Genomic DNA, 24,055 nt, shown 5'->3' on the forward strand with positions numbered 1-24,055 from the left:
CCTAACGACGGGGCATTGACTCCAAGCTCATCTCGCTCAGTCGAGGTCAGTGTCAGCAGGAGGCAGGGCTCCCAGACACCGAGGATGAAGTGCAAGCGATGGACGCGACGCGCGGCTGGAGGCCTCACCCCAGCGAACGGCAAGACGGTGGCAAGACGGTGGCAGCCGGCGGCGACCCGGGGGACGGCGATCGCGGTGTCTCGCTGCTCTCATGTGTTCAACAGTTGAAGCAAAAGAAAAAGGGCCTCCCCGCCATCTCTCCTTCTCTAATACTGCTCCCCACAGCCCCAGTCGCAGGACCAGCCCACTCCGAGGGGCAGTGAACGCAGCCTGGGCGCCCATTCCTTCCAGCGGCTGCAGGGGCGCCCCAGCGAGAGGCTCCATCCAACACAGTGCCCGAGGGAAGGGGGCGACACCGATCTAGCCGCAGGCGCCCTGCCCCTTGCCACTGTCTGATCACCAGCACTGTGCTCACGGGGACAGGACATTTTTGATTTCCAATGGAGAAAAACAGACACATTAAAAAAAGACGACGATGACGACGATTTCTCTTTGAATAGGGTTTGAAAATACAAGGCAATGACCCCACTGTGCGCCGCTGGTGAAACTGGCACCACCCTTGCCCAGGCCAGGCCAGGCCCCGCGAGGCCCCACTAAGTGCTCAGCTGCCCCTGCAGTGCCTCCCGTGCAGCCGGGGCTCTTACCTGTGCCATCTTGGCCAGGTCTAGGGAGGGCCTCTGCTCCTGCACCTCCTCGGGGCGCCGCCGTTTGACGCCGACCTTCTTGTCATTGAGGACGCAAGGCTGGGAGCGGCTGCGCGACAGCCCGCTGGGGCGTCGGGCCAGCTCCGGCGTGGAGGCGGGGGTGCTGCTGGCAGAGGGCGCGCAGTGCTCCGCAAAGGAGAACCGCTCGTGCGAGCAGGAGAGCGACCGCTGCATGTCCAGCCGCGCCCCGCCCACGGGGTTCAGGTCCGGGCTCCAGATGTCGCCAGCCTGTCCGCAGGTGGCTGAGCTGGGTGCCCCCTGGCCGGGCTGGCCGCCAAATCGGCGGTGAAGCCCCACCGGGTCGCAAGGCGAGGCGAGCACGTCGGCCCGGGAAGGGAGGCTGAAGCTGGAGCTCCTCTGCATGGCGCCGAGGCCGCTGGAGTAGCGGGGCACGCTGCCGCCGCTGTAGCAGCGTCTCTTCTCCACGGGAGTCCAGACTTTGGACCCCAGGGGCCTCCATGATGTCCGGCAGCTGGACATTTCGTCAGAGAACGACAGCGACCGGCACTGGCGCTTGCTGGGGGGTGCTGAGGGGTTCCCGTTGTGGTCACTGAGGCTGAGGTCTTTGATCAGGTTGGTCACCGCGCAGGCGGTCGCTGCCTCCCGGTGCCACAGGGTGCCGTCCGGACACTTCTCAGGCAGGCACTCCCAGATGCTGGCGCTCGGCTGGTCAAGCTGGAGAGGGCATTTCCTGTCCAGGTCTCGCCATCTGTCATTTTCTGGTTCATAAACGACAAAGAGAAACAGGATTTGAGGAGCCCTTCATGCCAGCCCTCTACCTCCTCACCAAGGGCCTGCTTTACACAGGATTTTAGAGCCAGAAAGGCCCTTGAGAACCATGTGGTCCAGCCTCACTTCACAGAGGAGAAACTGAGGCTCAAGAGAAGGGATGTAAGTCCCAGGTGTTGAGTGAGAAGCAGAACGAGAAGCCTGAAATCCAAGTATCCCCCGGACTCCTGGCATGCTGTCCTTTCCAACATACTGCCTCCCAGAAAAGCCCAAAGCAGTCCTTCTCACCCAAAATGCTTTCTCATGTTATAGATGGCAAACCAACCTGCCCTGCCCCTGCCCCCGCCCCGGCAGCAGCAGAGCCAGGCAGCAGGCCTGCCACATCCATCTTTGCGCTCTGTGGCCCTTGGGCTGGGACTCCATGGCCCCGGCAGGAGACCATGACCAGCGGTGAGTCGATCGGTGCTTCGGACCGGGGTCAAGGTCGAAGGGGCTAGGGGTGTGCGGCCAGGTTAGTTTATCTGAATTCCACCTTCAAAATGCTTGCTGGCGTTAGATACTGGGTATTTTAACGACTTATGTTCCCCACCACCGAAAGGCTCCACAACAAAAACAGCAAGAGCCGCCAATCACCGAACGCTTTCCTCGTGTTCACTTGATGTCTTGCTGAAATCAAGGATGTTTAAAGCGGTTAAAATCTGCTGGATCAAGTCTTGGCTGCAGAGATGTGCGGGTCCCGGCCGACTTTACAGGTCTATCCCTGAACACATGAACGAACAAGCTAACCCTGGTGTGAAGCGCCAACTCAGCACTGGGACCTGTATTTTAGTGACACCGTCAGGAAGCACTTGCCTTCCTGCGGTGGAACCCGGCACTGTGCTGGGAGGCGCAGGAGCGCAGAGGCAGGCTGGCCGCAGCACTGCACACAAGTTTCCAATAGAAGATGAAGCCGGGGATCGACACGGTGGCATGTTCCTGTCTGTCCTCACCTCCCTACGTTTACAGTGCGCCAATGCGAACACAGAGAGGCTACGGCTTGAGTCGGGCAGCCAGGGGAGGGGCAGGAGTCAAACCTGAAACGACCGCCGGCAGGGGCTTCCCGCACTCCGAGTCTCAGGGCACGGCCGCCAGGTCCTGAGCGTCCACCGGCGGGGGGCAGGGGGCGGGGTGGAACGGACCCACACGGCGCCCAGCAGGGGGCCGCCGTCACTGCCCACGTGGGGGACCGAGGCTGGGAGGGGGGCACGCAGCTAACAAACGACAGGACGTACCACACACCTAGGCTGGCCTGTGCGCTCTTCACCACACTGCGGCACGGAGGGGAACCTGCCCGCGGCCCCGTCCTCGGGGGCGGGGGTTCCGGTCCTGCAAGAGCGCTTCATGCAAAGGCAACTGTGACGCGACCTCCGGGGTGGCTCTGGGCAGCAAGGACACCGCACCTGACTCCCCGACACCGGCCGCTTCCCACAGGGCACTGAGAGACGCCCAACGCACCACCCCACACTGAGTGTCACAGGCAGCAGCTACCTGACGGGTTCAAAGAGAATGACCAGTGAGGCCTAAAAGAAGCTCCATGAGCCAAAGGGGAGGCCAACTCAGGGCGCGGGGGCTACTCCTCCTTCTAGGACACTCTGCCCTGTCCTGAGCCACAGAGCCCGAGGGCCTGGGACCCTGGCAGGGACACGGCAGGGACCGTCCAGAGGCTGTTCCCACAGCCGGGCCTCAGGAGCTAGAGATGCTGGAGAGAGAGTTCCTTAAGCGCAGCCAGGCCAGGCGGGAACAGAGCAGGGCGGCCCGCAAACGTCCAGTCCACCTCGGCCTGAACTTCCCGGGCCCTGGTGTGCGGCAGCGGTCGGTCCCTGTTCCTTTAACTGAACCGGATAAATGACTACCAAGAATTACCTTTCTGCAAGGAGCATGTATGCTGTTCAAGATGTGTCTGCCGCTACCCCTCTATTCATCACTCTCTTAACACGGTTTAACGTGCCATTTGTCAGCTGTTGAAAGTTCAGTAAACTGGTAATAAAGTGAAATTAAAAGAAATACTAACGAACGCTGACTGAGCCACGGCCGTCTGTTCCCTGATTTACAACAGTTGTGCTCAGAAAAAAGGCGCAGGCTTCAGTGTGATGACGCTCTTCAGAACGACAGGAGACAGAGCGAACAGCGAGCGCCCCCGGACGCCCCCGTCAGGGCGGCTCACACACGTCATCCGGGAACAGCGCGGGGCGTGGAAAACACCCAGTTCCGGAGCACCCTGACGGCGTGCGGGACCGTTAATGATGTAACGCTGAGCGCAACCGCGCGGACCTCGGAGGGCGCACACAGCGTGATTCCTCTTGAGTCAAAGATGCCTGTCACATGCGAAGATAAAAGTAAACCGAAAGGTACGCGCTCCCGAGGCAGACAGCTGGCTGGGTTGCGTTTTCTCCTTTTTGTTTTCCTGCCGTTTCTGCGCTGTCTCTAAGGACCAATGTATTTCCTACTACATGGGGGACCTGGCCGCCAAGTCTGCGGGGCCGGGCCAGGGTCAGGGCCAGGGCTGGTGATCCCACCCTCCCCTGGGTTTGCTGCTTTGTCTTTCAGGGAAGTTCCCAGAGAATAACACTGGCCACCAACATCTCTTTGGGGACAAGGCACCGAGGCGCCAGATGGGCCAGGAATGTGGCCAGCTGAGGAAGGAACCAGTGGGACCCGTCCCCAAGTAGTGAGGGCCCCGAGATGGCACCTCGGTGGCCCCTGCTTAAGGAGCCAGGGGCCTATGACTGAATGTGCCTCTCCCGGGCCTTGGGACACCCATGGAATGACAAGAGATGGAGCCCATCCTCAGAGGACACCCCTTCCTGTTGCATTGTCCTGGAATTTCCCCATCTCTAGGGAAATCATGAGAAGAAAGGGAGGACTGGGAGCCAGATAAGCATGACTGTTCTGTCTCCCTCGCATGGCCATCTCGTGGCTCTGGTGCTTCTGGACCCCTCTGGCCTCCGACCCCAGCCCACGTCCTCACAGCCTCGGAGCCCTTTGAGGCTCAGAGCTCCTGTGGGCCGGCTTCAGCAGCTGCCCGCAGCCTCGCAGAGAGAGTGCAGACACTTCAGCCTGCACCCTGGTCCCCAGCTCCTCACCACCCCCCGCCCCCAGCAAACCCCACGCTCCGGGCACAGCACATGCTGTGACATCCACCCCAAGTCAGGCACGAATCAGGTGGTACCAAAATCACCTTGAAAACACCAGAAACAGCCCTGGTTTTGTGCCCACAATCCCCTGAAGAATACCTCTTCCACACCAGAAATTCTTTATAAAACTGAAGCCTGCTCAATCGACAGCAGGAACGAACACAGGTAGCATCTATGGGTAGGGGGGTGGGCGCTGTTAACTACAAGCCCCCAGGGGGGACCAGGGTTGGAGGGCTAATTGTGAGGTGCCCCTGCCTGCCTGGAGGAACTGTCCCACTGAGAGAACGTGTCTCTCTGGCCTTAACATACAAAATGGCTTTGTTGCCAGGAAGATGCAAAGAGTCAGTTCTCACCTCAACCCGCTGGTTCCACGTGAGTACAATGTGACAGCAATGAACCTGCAGCGCCTACCTACCACCCCCTACCGCCCCCCTCCCCCCAACACACACACCGGCTCTTTCTCGGCTTCATGCCTGTGCAAAGGTGCGAAGTTCTGGAATGTTTTCCTGCCTTCATCCTTCCACCAACCGTCTCTTACCCTTCATTTAAGAGCTGGCTCAAAAGCCACTTCCTCTGCAGACACGCCTTCCCCTTAGCGGCCCCTGGGCACCCACAGCTCTTTGCCCAGACTTCCAATCATACGGCTCCTGTGTTACCTGAACCTTACTTGTCTGTCTCTGTGCCTCTCACTGGGCCATGGGAGCTCAAACACAGGCCCAGCGTGGCTCCCAGGGCCCGGCACAGAGCCTGGTACACAGCAGACCTTGGCTGGGAGGCGTGCAGGCTGCAGGGAGTGACAAATGCAGATAGAAGCTGCAGAGCAGACTGTGGGTGTTCACCTGGTCTCACTTGTCTTTTGTCCCTGGCACAGGGAACCCTTCCTGGGCCAGGCAGGTACAACCTGGGCTGGGCCTTGACCTCCCCACCCCACCGGGGCCACGGACAGGTGCGTGTCAAGCAGCCAGGAGCCTGGCCGGAGGGGTCACGTCTGAGACGCTCTGAACACTCGGAGAGCATAGCTCCTGTGTGTCAACCCCTGCCAGGTGGCCGCTGGTTCTGTCTGCAGGGCAGATAATGTTTTAATTGTTTCTATCTTTATCGCTTTGAGTGGTATATATAAGAAAAGTTAAAACAATCGAGGCTATGTTTAGCCCTTGTGTTTTCCCCCTTAGCTCAGGGAACAGAGAGAGATTTGTTGGGTCAGGTCAGCGGACAAAAGAAACAGGAATAGAAGGTAATTTTTAATGGCAAACTGCCCTGGGCTGCGGGCCCTGCCGCTACGCCATACAAAGGAACTCGGTAGGGCCCCCGAGGAGAGGCCACCGGGCACCCCCCCGCCCCTCCATTCAGTGTCACTTCTGCGCAAACAACCATAACTCTTTCAAAAGCGACAATGGCCACGGACGCGGGCAGCCGACACAGCAGGCGTCACTTGGGGAGCCGGGAAGGGTGTGGGCCTGGGTTCTAACCTCAGCTCTGCAACTTACTTAACCTCATGGGGCCTTGGTTTTCTCATCTGTAAAATGAGCGTGACAGATAACAATCCCCTCGCAGAACTTGCTTGAGAACTCAGCGACCATCTTGTACAGCCCACCTGCGAGGGAAGCGGGGCAGGGGCGCTGCGATGGCAGCCACCAGGAACGCTCAGGGAGCGGGGCAGGCTCTGCTGCCCTCGGCGCCGATCCCTGCGGGCTCTGGCCGGCTCGGGGGCCCTGACGCTCCACACCCGGCTTCCTCAGTGTTGTATAGCCCCTGACCTGGCAAACAGAACCTCTGAGGGTAGGAACCAGCATTTTTAATAAGCTGTCCAAGTCGTTTTCCTGCAAAGTCGTTGAGAAGCGCTGCTTGAGACCACAAGCCACATGGGGGCCCAGCCTTCAGACACCTCTGCCAGGACAGTAGCCGGTGACACCCGCCGAGGAGCCTCCAGAGGGGCTGGATTCAGGACATCGCGCAAGCTGGTGTTTGTGGTGTTTCTTTTGCTTTGGGCCAATAACAAAGTAGAACTATGGAGGAAAACATTATCCTCCAAGTACCTAGAGGTTCCTTTCTCACAGGAGGGGGTGGGGACCCCAAGTTGCACATCACGCTGTGGACAGGGAGCCACTGGAAAGGGCCTGTGAGACCAGCGATCTGTGTGAAGGGGAAGCAACCAAGGACTCCCACCTTCTCCCTGGGACACCCGGGACACCCGGCGTCTGGCAGACGCAGGCTCGGCATGATGGCCCACGGCCTGAGGGCACAGGCCCCAGCCAGTTCTGTGCCACCCCCGCCCCCTTACCTTCAGGAGGAGCCACAGTTTCTCCACTTCCCTGCTACGCCCATGGGCACAAGTCTGAGGCCGGGCATGGCAGTGCGTCTGTATGTGCGCGGTGTAAACACTCCCGGGCCCTGCCTGTTTGGGGGGGCGCGGAAGCAAACGACACAAAAACACACAGGCCGCCCATTCTCTCCCTAGCAGAACAGGGAGGTGACCTCCAAGGTGCCTTTCAAAGCTGAGGCTCCATGCCTGAGCCTGATGTGTCTGGGAAGACGTCCACTGGGCTGGGAGGCCCAGGAGAAGCCTCTGGACACCCACGTGGGGACAGGAAGTCAGGCCCCCGGACCAGACCCACAGGGGTTTGGTCTTGAGGACCCCTGCCTAAGGAGGGTCTGCAGCAGAGGCTGCCGGGCACACGGATCTGGAGCTCAAAGAAAAGAGACACTCGGAGAAAACACAAACAGCGCTCACCTGCAGATGTTCCCGTTCCCATTTCTGCCCTGCGACTTGAAGGGGAATGCCAGGGGCCCATACGCTCCGGGGACGGGAAGCCTTCTGACGGTCAAAAGACAGGAGATGTACAGCCCTGGGTCTCCTGATGCTGCATTTTAGAGGCTGCCATAGGGTGACATAACCACTGCAGAATGTGGTTTCTAGAAAAGGTTAAGCACCTGAAGCGCTGACCCAAGACTCTCGCAGCCTTCCGGGCCTGGGTAGCACCTCCGCCAGATCAAGACCGGCTGACTCATTCTCGGATTTCACACCTGTCTGCTCGTGCTGACAATGGGTCTGTCTCCCCGGCCCGTGGGCTCGGCCCTGCTAACTCGGTCTTGGGGCTGCGAGAACTCTGCGTGTGACCTCGGGGGGAGGCTCGCCACCCCTTTCGGTGGCGGCGCCAGTTCTCTTTTGGGAGGCAGCCTTCCTGACCTGACCTTATGAAAAGCACACAGGAACGCGCACGGTGCTGACCTGAACCCCCTCCCGAGGGTGCTGCCTATTACGAAATGAACTTTACAGCCCCTGGCTCCCCCCAGCACCTCTTTTCCTGTGTCACCAGAACAGACACACGGGCCTCACTCTGTGGTGGTGCCCTCTCACCAGGGATGAATCATCACATGTCAGCAGCACTGGGGATCAGGGACAGCCATGCAGAGAACACGTCGCTCCTCCACCAGGGCTGGTGGGCCGGCAGGCTGCCGTGCGGCCTGGGAGGGGCCCGAGAGGCGGGGAGGTTCACAGTGGTTCACAGGGCACGGCCACCGCCAGCGGCGTGGGGGTGGCCCATGGCAGATGCCACCATTTCAGGGACATCTTTGCTCTTGCAAAAAGAGTCCCCATCAGATTCCAGACAGTGTAGAGGGGTAAAAAACAACGAGCTAAACGGTGGGAGCGTCGGCCTCGGTGTCCCCATCTGCACAAGGCAGGGGGGACGGGGGCCCTGCGGCAGCCCGTTCAGCTCTGACTGACCTCCCCACACCCCCCTTACCACCAGAGGCATTTAAAAACACATAGAAAAAAGTCTGTATCTGCAAGGGCAACACCACCTCGAAGGGACAGAAAGGTGCGCTCTACCACCCCCTCCGGACTCCCACCTGGTTGTGGGTCTGCACAGAGCACAGAACGGGCAGCTGCTCGCAAGTCACCTCCAGACCAGTGCGCCGAGCAAAGCTGGGCGCCGTTGCAGACGAGAGCGCGCGCGCCGCTGGCAGTTCCTCAGGAACGTGCAGAAGGATGAGCATGAGCTGTGGGTTACCGCGCTCAACACCGGGACCCCGGCCGAGCTGGGAGAGCGCGCCCGCGTGCACCCCGAGCGCGGGACCCATCTCGTGGCCACCACTACACCTCCCACCTTACTCCCTGGTGGGGACGCAGAGGTCCAGAACCATGTCCCGCCTGCCATGGACACACAGCCGGCCAGAGGTGGAGCCAGCAGCCCCAAGGCCATGCCCCCACGGTTGGGCCAGGCTGCCTCCCAGCTGGACCATCTTTCCATGCGGAAGGCAGCCTGGCAATGCACCGTGGTGGGTAGCCCCCAACTGGCAGCTGCCATGTCCTGTCCTCGGGCACCACTGGGGCCCCCTCCCCACCCCACATCGGGCCAGTCTTTTCATTGTCACCATAAACAGCCGGCACATGCCAGCTACACTTTGCACCTACTTCCACTCCGTACTTCAGTCCAAAAACACTGTCAGAAAGCAATTCATAGCGCAAGAAAAAACTGAGAGCACTCTGCGAGGACAAACCCTAAACTAAGCCTTAAACTATTTCAATCTGAAAAGTCGCATGGCAATCCATAAAAACGAAGAGAGAATGTTTAAAGATCACGCAGACGCACCCTTGGTGGTGGCTGTCCTCTTTAAAATGAAAACAAGGGCTCACTGGAGCCTGTTTTGGTTCATAATCAGTTTCTTATCGGAGGCCCTGGTCCCATAATCGTTATTCCAACTGGCACGCTCTGAGAAACGGGGCAAGCAGCAGAGACCAGGACGCGGGCCCACAGAACTCCGGCTTTGCCACTGCTGTTGCTTGTTTTGCTTCAGTCAGTTTGTCTGGTGTAAGGAATCAGAAATGCTCACCCTCCAAGAGCCAGCTTTTCCACACAAGGTAGTGATCCCATCCCACTCTCAATGAGGACCAGGGGCAGGATCGGAAGACCAAGGGCTGCCAGGTCTCAGAATGGGATCTTTCCCCCTGCACAGCTCAGCACAGCCAACTGGCTAACCCTGCAGAAACTGCCACGGACCGCGCCCCCAGGAACCCCCTGCATGTCCAGAGTGGACTCTAACAGCCAAGTAATTAAACTCGGAAAGCAAGGGCTTACAATTAAAATGCTGACAAACCTGAACCAAGCCTCACAAAGCAGGGCTGCTATAATATTTTTACAATTCCTTTTTATACATAATGTATGATCCTTCTGCTCAAGTTTCCTCTATGTTCTTTGCCTGTGAAATAATTTACATTAATAAATAATTTATTACCATAACTCCTAAAGTAATTATGGGTTTCCATCCATTTTTTCTTTTTTTTTAGCATATGAATTGTTTTGTTCTCTGTCCATTGACTCCTATTTACAGGACTCTTCCCAGTGGCCTTTTTGCAGTAACTGGCACTGCATTTGCTTTCACATACATCATGTGATTTCCAGGTCTCCTCCTTGCCCGAGAGGGGCAGAAAATAGGGTGCACAATGCCCGCTGTCCCCAGGACTCAGCACTCATTTAGTGGGAGCAGTGAACCAACAGGGGGCGGCGGCGGGGGACAGAGCCTGTTCTCACCACGCTCGCTCTGTTTCACCAAAGAAGATTACACGCGTGACCTGGCTCAACGTGCAGAAGCATCTCCCCCTGCACATGCTGGAGGGGCTGGAGGGGCTGGAGGTGCCAAGGGCTCCTGTGCAGCCCCGGTCTCTCCCAGGGCAGAGTGAGTCTCTCGGGCACGGCCAAGCCCCTTCCTGCGCCCACTGAAAATCTTGGCCACCTGCCGGGCCTGCTACCCCCACGAAGCTGCCACCTGACCAAGGTTTCCTGTGTCGAAAACACAAGAACCAGCAACGCGCATGGCTCTTCCCCACAGAAGCTGTTTGCAGAGGAAACCCCGGCTCTGCACAGGTGTGCTGAGGGCAGCTGGGAGGCAACCAAGGAAACCAAGAGGCAAAACGTGGTCTCTGCTGGACGGCGCCCTGCGGGGACGGCCCTGGGCTCCATTCTGCTCTGCTCCCACGCCCACTCCTCACCCAGCTTTATTCTCCCCTCTCCTGTGGAAAAGCATAAAACCACTTCTTTGTATCAAGTTCCCAAAATTTGGGGCGGCAGGGGCAGACACAAAGCTGGGGAGGGGCCTGTAATCCTGCTCACAAGAGTGAAGAGGGAAGCACTTTTACAAAACACTGTTGTGAGCACGTGACTGTACTAGTAAGGCATTTTTATCTAAGTGGGTGCAGAGGAGGCTGTGCTACTTGAAAGGGCAGCTTTTTAACAGGAAGGGAATAGGCCGCTGCCCTCCCCACCCAAATGTGCTTGTCCGGATTTTTCTTAAGAACGTTTATGAAACTCGACCTTGTACTGGCTTCCAGCTAGGACCCTGCATGGAGGATAAGGGGGGAAATGACCAAGTGACAGGGCCAAGCTGTCCCCAGCTCTCCCGGGGGAATTCCACTGATCAGGGCCAGAACATGAGTCCTTTATCTCCAGGAGACAGGCAGGGGCTTTGGTGATTATAATAATGTGGCATTTTATCTTTGGCTGAGCATTGTCCAGCCCTGGAAGAGTCCAAGACCCCCATGAAAAGTCTGGCTGGACCCACGGGGTGTTCTCGTTCCTGCTATTGAAAACCGGTCATGCCTAAGATGAAATCTTGCTGCCTCCCAGTTTATGGTGCAGGGCAAGGCCACACCTTGATCACGGGTAAAAATGGGCAGTCACCAGGGCGCCCACCAGCACACGGGCCTGGGCGAGCCAGGGACTGCTGGCATTCCCGCCTCGGCAAGCGCGGGGAGGGGCCGGAGGCGGGAGGGACGGAGCCGGTGCCTCCCATGTGCTGCGGTCCCTTGGAATCCTGCAAACGCCGGCACACGGCAGGATTCCACTGCAGGACGTGGAAACCGAGGCTCCGGGAGACAGGCCCACGGGCCCCCAGCTCTGGGGGCTGAGTCGCTCTCTCCCTGCGCCATGTGCCCCCCACATGGCAGGTGCTCAAGAAATACCTACTAGAACAGGCCACTGAGAGGAACACGAAGGCTTGTCACGTGCGCTATCAGGTGGGCCAGGGCTCCTTGACTCTAAGGACGGGCCAGGCAACAGAAAGATGAGCCCGTGAGGGAAAGAGAAAGACACCGAAGAGAAGGACAAGGGGACTCCACAGACCCCCGGCAGCCCAGCTACTCCTCTGCTGCCTAATAGCACCCTGGTACCGGGCTACAATGCAAGAGGAGGACAGGGCCCGTGAGGGACAGGACCCCAAGAGCCACTCTGCAAACAAGCAGCAGCAGAAGCAGCGGCACCGGCCTCCCAGAAGCCCTGGGCCGGAGAGTCTCCCCCGTAGGAAGCAGCCTCTGCCTGGCAGTCAGCAAGGAGGGCCTCTCTCCATGTGACTCTGTCCCCAGAGCCTCTGCCTCAGTCCCTGGGCTTGAGGGTCTTTCTCCACAAGGGCTGCTGCCTTACCGACGCCCTCCTCCCCCAGGAAACCAAAGCGGTCCCTCTGTTTGGGCGTGGAGCCTCTCCCAGGGTGCGGGATGCTCGCGTTCGGTCTCAGCCCTCTTTTTCACCAGTTCGTTACAGAGCACTCACACTGCGCCGCTCCCCGGCAAGCATGACCTCGCACAGCCGCACCGCAAGCCCACGAGGCAGGTGCTACCCTCACAGCCGTTTTACAGAGGAAGAGACTGAGGCTGAGAACGTTCAGAGTGACTGCATGAGCCCCGACGTCACCCGTTACCCACCCACGGGAGCCCCGCATCTGTATGACACATTCAGCACAAAGGGACTAAGAGCCCGGTGCTGGGATGGCCTTGCAATGAAGGCCGCCTGCCCACCGCCGGCCTGCCAGCCCGGCCCGGCCGGGAGCTGAATCCAGGCTGGGCTGGGGGAGGGCGCGCCCGGAGCCTCTCCGCCGCCTGCTGTGACAAAGCAGGGCAGCTCCACTGTCGCTCAACTGTGAGCCCGACCCAGATGAGGCAGGCGTCTGGGCCATGTGGCTGGGTCGCTAAGGGTTCGCTGAAAGCCGTTAACCACTAACGAGGTGTTCAATCGCGCCCCATGTGGGGACGGGCCTCAGAAGTGTGTCACACGGGGAAACCAAGGCCAGGTGATCTCCCTGTTTCCATTTCCTCTGGTGGCAGGCGGCCGCCTGGGCTCTCCCTCCGAGCTGTGGCTTGTGACTGAAAACAATCTTCCTTCTCCCCCCACCTGGGTCCAACTCCCCACACCGAGGGGCCTGGGGGATCACCTCCCTCAGCCTTGGTTCCCTCATACGTGGATGGAGCGCCCTGCCCGCCCCCGAAGCGGCTGCAGAGTCAAGAGGATGCTGCCGGCAAGGAGCGTGGCCCGGCGACATGCTTGCGGCGACACGCCAGCACCCCGCCACCCTGCCGGCTCACCTTTGGGCACAGGGTCTGAAAAAGAGAGCGCAAACACCGTGCACAGAGGGGACGGCTGAGGCCGAGGCCGGGAGGCCACAGCGGCGACCCGCCGTGGAGGTTTGGCTGCCACCTCGACAAAGATGTCACCGAACTCCCCACCAGAGTGCCCCCCAAGGAACAGGAGTCACGGAGAGACAGGTGGCGAGAGGAGAAGCAGGACCTCATCATCACCTGGAGCGTGAGACCTCAATCCGGCCAATAAAGTCACTTTTCCAGCCCCTTGGAAAGAACAAGGACCAAGGCAACCTTTCCGGAAAGCAGCGAGAAGCAAGCACCTCAAAGCTGCCCGCGCTTGCCCTCCCGCCTGTCTGTCCCCCTCGTGGGAACTATCCCGAGGAATAATCCAGAAGGCAGACGCAGCTTAGGCACTTAGTCATGTTAATCACAACAGCAAACAAAACACCCTTCCACCCAAGGACCAAGAAGCAGTTCAATCAGTAAGCACATTCCGCGCGTCCGCACAATGCAGTACCATACGCTCATTAAAATGCGTGGACCCGATCAGCTCAGTGCTGTGGGGAAAACGATGGTAACTACTCCTGAGAAGAGCAAAGGAAGTACTTTTTGTATATAATTTTACATACTCGTGTGTTCATCATGGACTTCGCTAGGAAAAAAGTGCAAAACACATAAAAATACACCAACGTGTAACAGAAGTTACCGCTGGGTAATGGGGCTATGGGGATTTTTATCTTATACTCTATACTATGGTGCGTTCTCTGAATTCAAAACAATGAACATGGTTCCTTTAATCATCAGACAGAAACTCTCCGTTTTGTAGCTGGGGTTCCATTTGCCGACCACACACCAGTACCCGGCCCGGCAGCCCCTGCACCGCTGGGACCAAAACGGTTAGGACACACAGACCAGAGTCCCCACGGCTGCTCCTCGCGCCTGTGTCCGGACAGTGCTCTCGGGTCTCACCTGGAGGACTCAGGCCCCGGTGGAAGGACCAGGGAAGGACTGCTCCCAGCCACCTCGGTTACTCACCCATAACTCCACAAGAGAAAAGTGTCGGTCCGTGACTCATCTTCTTTGGCGTGTGCTGAAAACAACCAGAAAAGCTATTCACTCTTCAAGTCATAAGAAGCACATTTGCACATGACCCTGCGCTGAGCCCGTGCTAAAGTCACAATGACAGGGGGAACGGCCTGTGGCCGACGTCAGATTCGCAAAAGGAGAGAAAAGCATCGGAAGAGACAATGCCTGCCTGTCATGAGGCCTGGACTCTTGGCCCGCGGTCTCCAGTGGGTTACGGAGTCCGTGGGGCTGCAAACACCCACAGGCAAGTCCCACGACTTTGGCCGCCGGGGCCTTCTCTGCGGGAGGGTATGGGGGGAGCTGCGATGTGCACGGCTCACCAAGCTGGGCTACAAAGAACTGCCCCCCACACCCGAGGCCGGGATGGGCGGGGACCTCAGAGTGGCAGGAAGAGCCTCAAGCAGAGGACAGAAGCGCTCCGCCACCCCCGGGCACCCTCTCTGAACTGGAACAGATACTCCAAGGTGATCGGTGCTCTCAGCAGGCAGCGCTGGCCTCTGGGCTGCCTGGCACCACGTCCCCACCGCGGCTCCCCTCTCCGCTGGGGACGGCCTCCATCTTTCCCCAGCCCCGCATCCAGCTGCAGCAGAGTGCGAGGGCCAGTGGGTGAAACGCAGGCCAGCGAGGAGGCCCGGCAGAGCCCCAAGCCTGGGCACGCGCTCCGCAGCTGCACAGAAACCTGAGCTGGGGACATTCTGGGGTCCCTGTGCTAGTTGAGGCTCAAGTCAACAGGCCTGCCCTGACCGCTGGTGAGGAGAGGACTGTGCCTGCCCATCATGGCCTCAAGGAGAAGCTTCTGGTCAGGCATTCCAAAGACTCATGCATCCATCCATCCATCCATCCACCCACCCACAAACCTTTACCACGGGTGACCTTCATGCAGGGTCACCAGTGAACACCTGCGGGCTGATCACGTAACAGTGACACAAGCTCTCAGCCCCAGAGCCCTCGGCTGATGACAGGGCCCCAACCTCCAAGAGGAATGGAGGCCCTGGCTCTTTAAGGCCTGGAAGGACGAGGGTGGGGCTAACTAGGAACACCTGGCCCACCCAGATAAGAGGGGCAGTAAGCGCCTGGCACCAGCTCCCCACCCCTGTCTCCAGCTGCCCAATGCGGGGATCTTTGCCCTCAGTCTGATATGTGATCATCCGATCAGCTTATGAGGGTTCACCGTGACCAGCCTGGGGCACAGAGGTGAAGATGCCCGCCCTGGCCCTCAGGAAGCTCAGTCACACAGACAGATCCCTTGCACAACAGAGAGAGTGGGGCAGGGGGGAGGTGACCCAGGCTGCAGGTGCTGGCGGTCCGGGCTGGCTTCCTCAGGGAAGCACTGGAGCCTGTGCCGAAGGACCAGGAGGCGCTCGCAAGGGGCAGAGGGGGAGGGCCGTCTCCACCAGTGCCCCGACCTCTGTTCAGAACAATTCTTACGCTGCCAGGACCGGTAGCCCTCCTGGACCCCAGCGACGGAACCCTCCCCACTGGCTAAGTTCATGCAGCAGGACACACACCGAAGGCCCGCACCTCGAGGAGAAGGCACCCAATGGAGGGCAGGTAACAAAGTCAAGAGCCCTGCAAGACTCAGGCAGGGAGGAGCCGGGCCCAGCCAAAGCCTCAGGCCTCGCCTGCTGAGGGAGACAGCTCCAACGCCACAGGAGCGCCCAGCACAAAGCAAGCACCCACTGGGGAACCAGAGCCCCCACCCCCCGAGTTAGGACCCCACAGAAACCCCAGCCAGGATCGGGCTGGAGAAAGCAGAAGAGAGCAAGGAGTCCGCTGCGGCCTGTGGGCTGCGCTGGATGCCAGGGCCGCTGAGCAGGGCTCGGGACCCGCAGACAACAGCAAGACGCAAGCACACACTGGCCTATAGTCATGTCCCTGCTCACTGGCTGCCTCCTTCAACGAAGCCACGCGTTCCAGATGGAGGGGCGCCTCGGGCTCTTCCAGGGAACGTGCACGCGTGAGAGGACCCCAGGGCTTCTGGACCTGCACCCACAGAAGGAAGCCACGGGGCCGGCGCACAGGGGCCCCCAGGCCTCCGTTCACTCCTTCGCTTGCTCACTCGCTCAGCAAGGGCCTGGCTGTGTGTGCTGCAGACTCATTTCCAGGCTGGAGGGCGGACACTTGGAACGGGAGTGCTTCTCAGTCACTGTGGCCCTGATCGGGGCCTCCCCTGCCCTCCACTGAGCCAGCCCCCTACCTGGTGCCCCCGCTGTGCCCTGGGCTGCTCTGCGTTCTCCACCCGGACTCCGCGGAGGCCAGCCCATCCTGTTCCTCTGCTTACCACCCTCCGGCTACTTCCCACAGCAGCCAGAATAAAACCCAGGCCGCCCCCCTCCCCACAGCCCACCAGACGCCCAAGTGAGCCCGGCCCGGCGCCCTCAGTCCCGCCAGGTCCATCCCATGCTCCCGCGCTCGGCTCAGCAGGACCGGCCAGCTCGCTGCCCCCAGCGACTCTGCGGTGGGGCCCGTGCACGACGGGCTCTCGTCTCAGCCCCATCGCGTGGCCTCCTCTGTGGCCTTCCCTGACCACCTGGCTGGAAGGGCACCCTCCCCGCCCTGCTTGTCTCGCTCGGTCTTGTTTGGGGCTGGGCCACGTACACCAGCTCACTTGCTTCTGGGCTTATTCTCCGCCCTCCCCCGTGACCCACGCTTCCCGAGGCTGCTGTCCTGCCCCAGCGCAGAGCAGGCACCATGCGGCTCCCGGCTGCCCAGCCGCTACGGCCGCCAGCTCACGCCGCGACATGCCCAGCGGCTGCGGGGCCCATGGAAATGGGTGTTCGCTGGGCAGACTGGCTGCCTCCCCGAAGGCTGGGCTCGTGCCAAGACGGAATTCAGCGGGGAAGGGACCATAGCGCCGGGCAACAGAAGTGGGCATGTCCCCGGGCCGGCCTGGGCTCCTCGGGCTGCCTCTGACTCTGCCCTCAAGGGCACAGTGGACCACCGGTGGCTCCCACAAAGAGTCTACAATTTGAAGGAACCCCTCCCCCAAGTCTGCTCTTCTGGGGGGCCTCCGCTCCTGGGCCCCTCACGGAGCATGTGAAACTGCACAGACTGGGGGTGCAGCCTGCTTCTTCTGCAAACAGCACCCCAATTCCGTTCTGCCCTAGGGCAGGGGCCCCCACCACTGCATAGGTCATGGTGGGACTGTGCCCAGATCTCCTCTGGCATGGGGTGGGCACAGAATGTGGGTGTGGCCGACCAGACCTTCCGGGTCCGGGGCCCTGACGCCTGGGCCAGCAGGGGCCGGCTCCCCGCCTGGGAACGGCCACAGCCGGCTGCGAGCGCCTGCTTCCAAAACCCTCCGGGCCGCCTGTCCCTGCCTTTCCGGGCTTCAGGCACCACCTCCCCCCCAGCCCTCGCGTTCTCTCCCGACGCTCCAGTCAACTCTCTTTGGGTGCAAGTTAGCCGCAGATGGTCTGGTTCTCACAACGGAGGGACCCTGGCCAATTTCGTGCTGAGCTTCAAGAGGCTAATGGCTGAGTGAGCCATGGCCCGGCTGCTTGAGAAACTGCTAGAAGTGAGCTTTGAGAAGAGGTTTTCAGAACCACGAGGAGGAAAGATTTCTAAGTTAAAACTGCTAAACCAAAAACATATTTACAGTACAATGTAGTTGTTTGTTGTTTTAACGAAGTGCAGCTTTCTCCTCCTCCTTTTCCTCTTTCCTCTTTGTGATCATCCATTCAGTCAAACTGGTTTTTGTGTGTAGAGAATGCCCATCAAAGTAATTACGGAGAAATGTCAACTCACTGATAGGACAGGGGCAATTTTAAAGCCAACCCTAAGGCCTGACATAGTCACGGGCTAAATACTTGCCTCTGGGGCTTTGGGCCTCCTGTTGGGGTAGCTAAAGGGGAAAAAAAAATAGAATCAGAGGCCCCACCTTGTCTCCTGAGCCCTGTCTGAGGCTGGGCTGGCGGCGGGCAGGCCGGGACACCCCACGCCCGGCGGCCTCCCAGGCAGTCGGGGCTCGGGCACTGGCCACTGGCGGGCTTCCTAGGATCCAACACCGAGGTGCTCGCTGGGCTCCAGGTTGTCCTGGACGTGTTATTCCCAGTGTACCCAGTCCAGGCTAAAATTCCCACTCCTTTGTGCGGCTCTGCAGACAGATTCTCTGTGCCCCTTGGACGCTCACACCCGCTGTGGGAAGGACGAGCCCTCGCCCCTTGACAGCCTCCACCCCCGCGCCGTGCGCGCGCACTCGAGGTGCACACAGGCGCGCACCAACGTGTCTGCAGCGACCCAGGACAGGGAGCACAGCACCCCTCTCCTGGGTACTTCTCCCAGTGTGACGCCTCCCCCAGGGCAGGGCCTGGTCTCTGTGAGATTCCTTAGATCACAAGAGAAGATTCTGGAATCAGATCTTGCATGGGAAAGGCAAAAGCTGCCAATCAAACTGAGACCCCGGGGCCCTGTCTCTGACTACGCCCTGACTTCAGTAAAGACACAATTCAGGTCTTTCTTCAATGAGGAACTAACTCAGACAGTGAATGGCCATAACCGTGCTCCTCCCTCGCTCTCCTCTGCAGGTTACTGAGTGAAGCCGTCACCCATCACGTCGCTTTTTTTCCTCCTCCTGACGCAGCAGCATCACAGGGAACCGCAATGCCACCCAGGCGAGCTCACACTGACGCACGGGAGGGGAGCCAGCGGAGCACCCCAGCCTCTGAAACAGAACACAGGGGAGCCCATGGCCGTGGAAAGCAGAAGGGAGGGCCAGGCCCCGGGGTAAAAGAGAAGCTGAGAAAGCAGCAGTGCCCTTGGCTGGAGGCTCTCGAAGACCTGAACCAAGATGCAACTGGCGCCCTGCCTCCCCAGGCTCAGGGGTCAGCCCAGCACGGGCCTGCCCTTTGGTGCCGTGGCTTGCCCCGGGGGAAAAGGGGCATCAGACTGCCTCAGATCCAGCACCCCTAGGTTCGAACTTCAGGCCGGCCAGTGGGTCCTGGCAGGGGCTGCTGAGCCTGATGCCCACTCCGAGGCACAGTAAGTGCCCCAAGAGCCCAGGCAGCTGGGTGCAAGGTCTGATGTGGCCACTATTTCTTTTGACTGAGCAAGTTGCTTAGCCTTGACGCCCTGCTCTGACAAGCGGAAGGAGGCAGGGCCTGCTCCACAAACCCGTGCAGGCTGTCGTGGGAAACACCACGGCGCTGAGGAAAGCGAAGCCGCCTGGGGCACACTCCACCCCAGCGCCCTCTGGCCTCCAGTCCACGGAGGGGGCTGGGAGACTTGCAGGGCCGCAGAGGCCGGGCCTGGCTAGGGAAGCCGGTCCCTCTGGAGCAAGCGCGCCAGCCCTGGGCCTGCGCGTGGGCGAGCGGGAAGGAGCTGGAGGAACGCTGTCCCCAAGGTCAAATGTCTGGGCGGCGTGCCAGCGGCAGCAGCTAATGTTAGAACGCTGGAAGGAAGAGCCCACCACTGGGCAGCGGGGAGCGCGGCGGCGGCAGCGGAGTGGGGGAAAGGGGAACCGAGCACTGTCCCCGCTGCCCATTGTGCAAGCGGGGCTGGGGGCACGGCGGCGCCCCGGCCACCGCCCGCCCCCGGGGGGGAAAGGCAAAACACAGCGCGCGCGCCAGTCCCTTTTTCTGTTTTCCCTCACCTCTCTGGGGAGTGAGTGCGGTCATGCTGCCACCAGCATTTAGTTTTTAGAAAGAGGAGACCAAGAGCCACTGAACGGGCTCCTGGAAGGGCCGGAAGGGGGCTGGCCGCTCTGCAGGACTTTCCTCACCCAGGTGTCCAAGGCCCCCGGGTGGCCCCCAGGTGACTTTCACCAGCAGTTTGAGACTTTGCTTCTTCACGCTGTGCCTCTGGGACCTCCTCCCACAATTCCAAAGTGGCCTGCGGTGCTTCACATTTTGTTTTTTCACTTTAAATCCCCACTTCTGTTATCTTCTAAGTCTCATTAGAAAACAAAAAGAGAAAGCCTTTCCCCTTTCCTGTTATTATCTTGACGGTACTTACGTGAGGATGATGTTAGTGGCCTAGGAAGCTGAAGCCAAACCCCCACAGACTTCCTCTTAAGCTTGCAGGCCACTCAGAGCAAACTCTCCCATCAGTTTATCTCACGTTCTGTCTAGTGGATGTTATCACTAGGCTGAGATTACTTGGGGTCCTTCTTCCCTGTGCTGGTTCAGTCCCTGCCTCCCCAGGGGGCCTGGCAGAGTCCTGAGAGCGTGTGTGCAGATCCCAGGTGTGAGACACAAGGGCCTGGACGCAAAGGCTGCACCCTGGCAACCGTGACGCACCAATACGCGGACAATGCGAGCTCCTCTCCAAAGGGGGCCGCTCCCCACAGCTGGCCTGCCCGTCTGGCAGGCAACGGGAGGGAAGAGGAGGACAAGGGGCCCACAGGTCTGTGCGGGGTCCCTAAGGGCCTGGAGCAGCCGACTTCCCAAGGAGAAAGAATACTCTGACCCATCCAGGAGCGGGAGTGTGTGCACAGTCCCTTTCGGTGGCCTGTTTGCTTCCCTTGGTTTTCTTTCCTTCTCTTTGTGGAGAGGGTGAGCGTCCCTTCCCTGGATAGGACTGGGAGGCTATACTGCTCCTGGCAGGAGCTCAGACCACGTCTATTTGAAGAGCGGGTCAGCTGACCTCAGGCCCACGTGCCCTGGAACCAGCTCCAGGGCCGAGCCCAGCCAGGTCCGCTCTGACACGGGACCAAGTTCAGCGGCAGCTGCTGCGACCAACAGTGCAGCTGGAACGGGGCAGGGATCCTCCGCTGGGACCTCCAGAAGGCCCTCACCCTGAACACCATCCGCTTCTTGTCAGAGCGACTCTAGATGCATTCCTTAGGTTCAGCAGAAAACACCCACCAGTAACAGAAAACAGGGCAACCTCAGCCATGCACCTGGGCAGCAGCTGGAGAGAGACTAAAACAGCGGCAAGCCAAGGAGAAACAGGGCTCCGGGACCCTGTGTTTGTGCCCTCTGCGATGCCCACGGGGCCCCCGCCGTGGACCAGGCCCTGGCTCTACGCACAGGCCCTGCGGCAGCAAGCAAAAGAGACAAAATGCCCACATTCTAGTGCAGGAGCCATTCAATACACAAGGTCCAAATGCTAGGAAGGACTTGCGAGGAAAGAGAGAGAGGGAAAAGGGACAGAAAGCATGTATTCTAGGGGGAGGTAAGGGTGGTAGTGGAGTTAAGTTTTAGGCTGGCTGGCCAGAGGACAAAGGAAGGGAGGGGAGCCCTGCAGAGGGGGAGCCTTCCAGGCCAGGGAACACGTGCAAAGGCCCTGAGGCAGGCGCGTGCCTGAGCACGGAGCAGGTGCAACCTGAGCAGTGTGGGGGAGGGGGGTGGGCTGCAGAGAGAGAAGAGTGGTCACGGGGCCAGGGTCCGTGGGGCCTTCCTGAACGGGATGCGGGTGGAAGGTTCTGAGCAGAGGACGGGCAGGTCTGACTGTGTTCCCTCCGGCTGCTAGGCGGGGAACAGGCTGAAGGAGCCAGAAGCAGGGGACCAGTTCCCACAAGCATCCTGGACAGCTACAGGGTCCGGGATGCGGAGGGGGATCTAATTACGGATACACGTCAAGTGCAAATTGGAGAGGCAGTGTGATGGGCAGAGCCCTGACTCATCTTTGTTTGCGCAGTTCGCCCGGCCCAGCGCCTGACACGCCCCAGGTGCTCTGTCAAGGCCTGTGGAGGGGACACAGGTCTCGGTGGCCTCTGCAAGCCCCTGCAAGGCCCAGGGCCCCGCCTGCTACTCTCAGCCCCGCCATTAGGGAGCAAAAATGGACGGAGCCCACAGGGGTGCTAGTGGGGGTGCCCCGAAGGGGATGCCACGGGGGCCGGGGGGTGCCAGGTGACATGCCCCCAGACAGTGGGCTCCCCGCGGGCCCCAGACGTGCAGAGTCCTGGGGGCTCCCCCATCTACAAACCCCCCCACAGGAGTGCGCCTGCCTGAACGGGACTTCCTCCTGCCGCTTGTGCAGGGGGTGGCCTGCTGGCTCCAGAGGGGCCGGGGCTGCGGCGGGCAAGGCGGCCGTTCTGTTCTCACGGTGACAGCTGCTTGTCTGCCTCTCTGGCCCAGCCCGCCGGGCCATTTGTTCAGAGGACAACTTGGGCGGACGGCAGCCGAGGGCAGCTGTCACCACGGCCCGCCGCGCCGGCCACCAGACCGCGCCTTCTTTCTCCAACATCTCCCACTCTGCACATTCCTCCAGCGGCTGCCCATGCCCTGCACCACCCCTTGGAGGTATGGCCTTATCTCGGGCCCCACTCGGGGCGCCACCTCCCCTTACCGGGCGGAGACCAGAAGGAATGTGGGTCTCAGCCGGGCTGGGGCTGCGGAGCCACGCTCGCTCCGTGTGATTGACCGGGGGCTGGCCGTCCTGCCTCACTCACCAGAAGGCTCCGGTCCGGGCCAGCTACTTCCTTTTTGCAAGGACTGTCCTTAGCCAGGCTCTGGCTTCCTCTGCCCCCACCCTGCCTGGCTGGCAGCGTCCCACAGAGCTCTGCCCTCGGGCACTCTGGACTCGGTCTGCTAGGCCTGCGTGCTCCGTCCACAGCCCCCGCAGGACACCAGGCCTCAGCACGGAGATCAGAGAAACCAAGTCCACTGGGTCCTTACCAGCTCAGAGTTGAAGGTCCTGCACGCTACGGAGTCGGCGCCCTGGCTGTCGAGGCTTTTCCTTAGGATCATCACCATGGTAAGGACCTCAGGAGCTGGGCTCTGTCCCAGGGTGGGCGCGAGCCATCTTCAGTTGGGCAGACTCAGACAGAGGCACCTCCCAGGTGACTGATGTCAGCAGAAACAGCTCCCCATCGGCCCTCACCCTTGGGGTGGGGCTCTGGCAGGAAATGGCCAAGTGCGGTCAACTCCCTGGGAAGACCAAAAAAAGGAAGGCAAAGGGATTCAGAACCGGGGAAGACCAGGGCCCGACAGCACTGCCCGCTCCCCGTGCCGGGCCAGCCCCCCTGCTGAAGGGCAGACTTCTGGGAGGGCCTCGAAGGCCAGGTCGCCCTCTTGGAGCCTCCTTGAAGGGTCCCTAAAGCCAACGCCTGGATGGGTACAAAGATGAATCTCAGTGCAGCCATGTGGCACCTTTAAGACCCATCTCAGGGTGCCCCCTCTGCTGTTCCCCAAGTGTGATCAAGCAGCGTGACATCTTACACTGAGCTGGCTTTACAGACGGCTGCCACACCTCCCCACCGCAGGCTGGGGGTGGGTCGCACCTGCGCCAACCCCGCTGCTGGCCCTCGGGCAGTCAGCCAGCAGCGGGGGACCCGCAGCCGGCAAGGTAGCCAGTCAGCCAAGCAGCGGGGGACCCGCAGCCGGCAAGGTGGCCAGTCTTCCCCACCAAGCAATGAATAGAAGCTACTGGAAAACTCAGGAGGGTCCCCCGAAAAGCACCTGTGGTAACTCCCATCCTTGGAAGGACCACACTTCCACAAGGACGTGTGGGCAACCCTGGGGGCTTTTGTGGCCTTGTCCCTTCCCGAGAATGAGGCAGACCAAGTCACAGCCCATTCGGGGCCCCTCTGCCCACAGTGCACTGAGCTCCCAGCAGTCACGGGCTCCTCCTACCACTGTTCCGTACACCCCGTCACATGCCCTCAACTCCCCCAAATGCCGCCACCAGCTCCCGCCAAGCAAACCGCGGGCATGGCCTCCCACTCAGGTTGGACAAGTCACCCCTCACCAGCAAACTTTCCTGACTCTCTGTCCCATCCCACCCCTCTGCGGTGACACCTCCAAAGGATGTCTACAGGTGGGACCCGCAACCTGGTGATCACCATCAAAAAGTAAAAAGCAGAGATGATGAAAGTAAGACATACACAGAAAGGCAACTCCTGATCTGTAATTAAAAACAAACTGCTCAGTGCGGGAAAATGTTTCAGAATCTGCTGCTCTGTGTAAAAATTAATTGCACCCTGGTATTGACTTGCTGTCCAGATTGTAAATCATATTTTCCTGTTTACTTCAATTAGACTTTACAGTGGGTGTTATTGAAATTGCTCAATT

The 24,055-nt window shown here is 60.0% G+C and overlaps 2 protein-coding genes across 2 annotated transcripts in view; both read right to left on the reverse strand.

Annotated features, from left to right (window-relative positions):
• The window catches only part of FAM53B (family with sequence similarity 53 member B), a 62,857-nt gene extending 40,082 nt beyond the window's left edge, over positions 1-22,775 (reverse strand). Inside the window, exons 1-3 of the mRNA XM_054581666.1 lie at positions 22,661-22,775; positions 14,052-14,106; positions 705-1,483 (exon numbers count right to left, since the gene is read on the reverse strand). Coding sequence (XP_054437641.1) covers positions 705-1,483; positions 14,052-14,106; positions 22,661-22,738 — 912 coding nt within the window. The 5' untranslated portion in view covers positions 22,739-22,775. The remainder of the gene's footprint in view (positions 1-704; positions 1,484-14,051; positions 14,107-22,660) is intronic.
• A 99-nt stretch (positions 22,776-22,874) lies between these two features.
• The window catches only part of EEF1AKMT2 (EEF1A lysine methyltransferase 2), a 61,423-nt gene continuing 60,242 nt past the window's right edge, over positions 22,875-24,055 (reverse strand). Inside the window, exon 7 of the transcript XR_008529797.1 lies at positions 22,875-22,912. The gene's annotated coding sequence lies outside the window, so the exon portion shown is untranslated. The remainder of the gene's footprint in view (positions 22,913-24,055) is intronic.

Source organism: Pteronotus mesoamericanus, unplaced genomic scaffold, assembly GCF_021234165.1.
Source record: "Pteronotus mesoamericanus isolate MK-2021 breed Mesoamerican mustached bat unplaced genomic scaffold, CSHL_Meso_final contig_657, whole genome shotgun sequence".
NCBI lineage: Eukaryota > Metazoa > Chordata > Mammalia > Chiroptera > Mormoopidae > Pteronotus > Pteronotus mesoamericanus.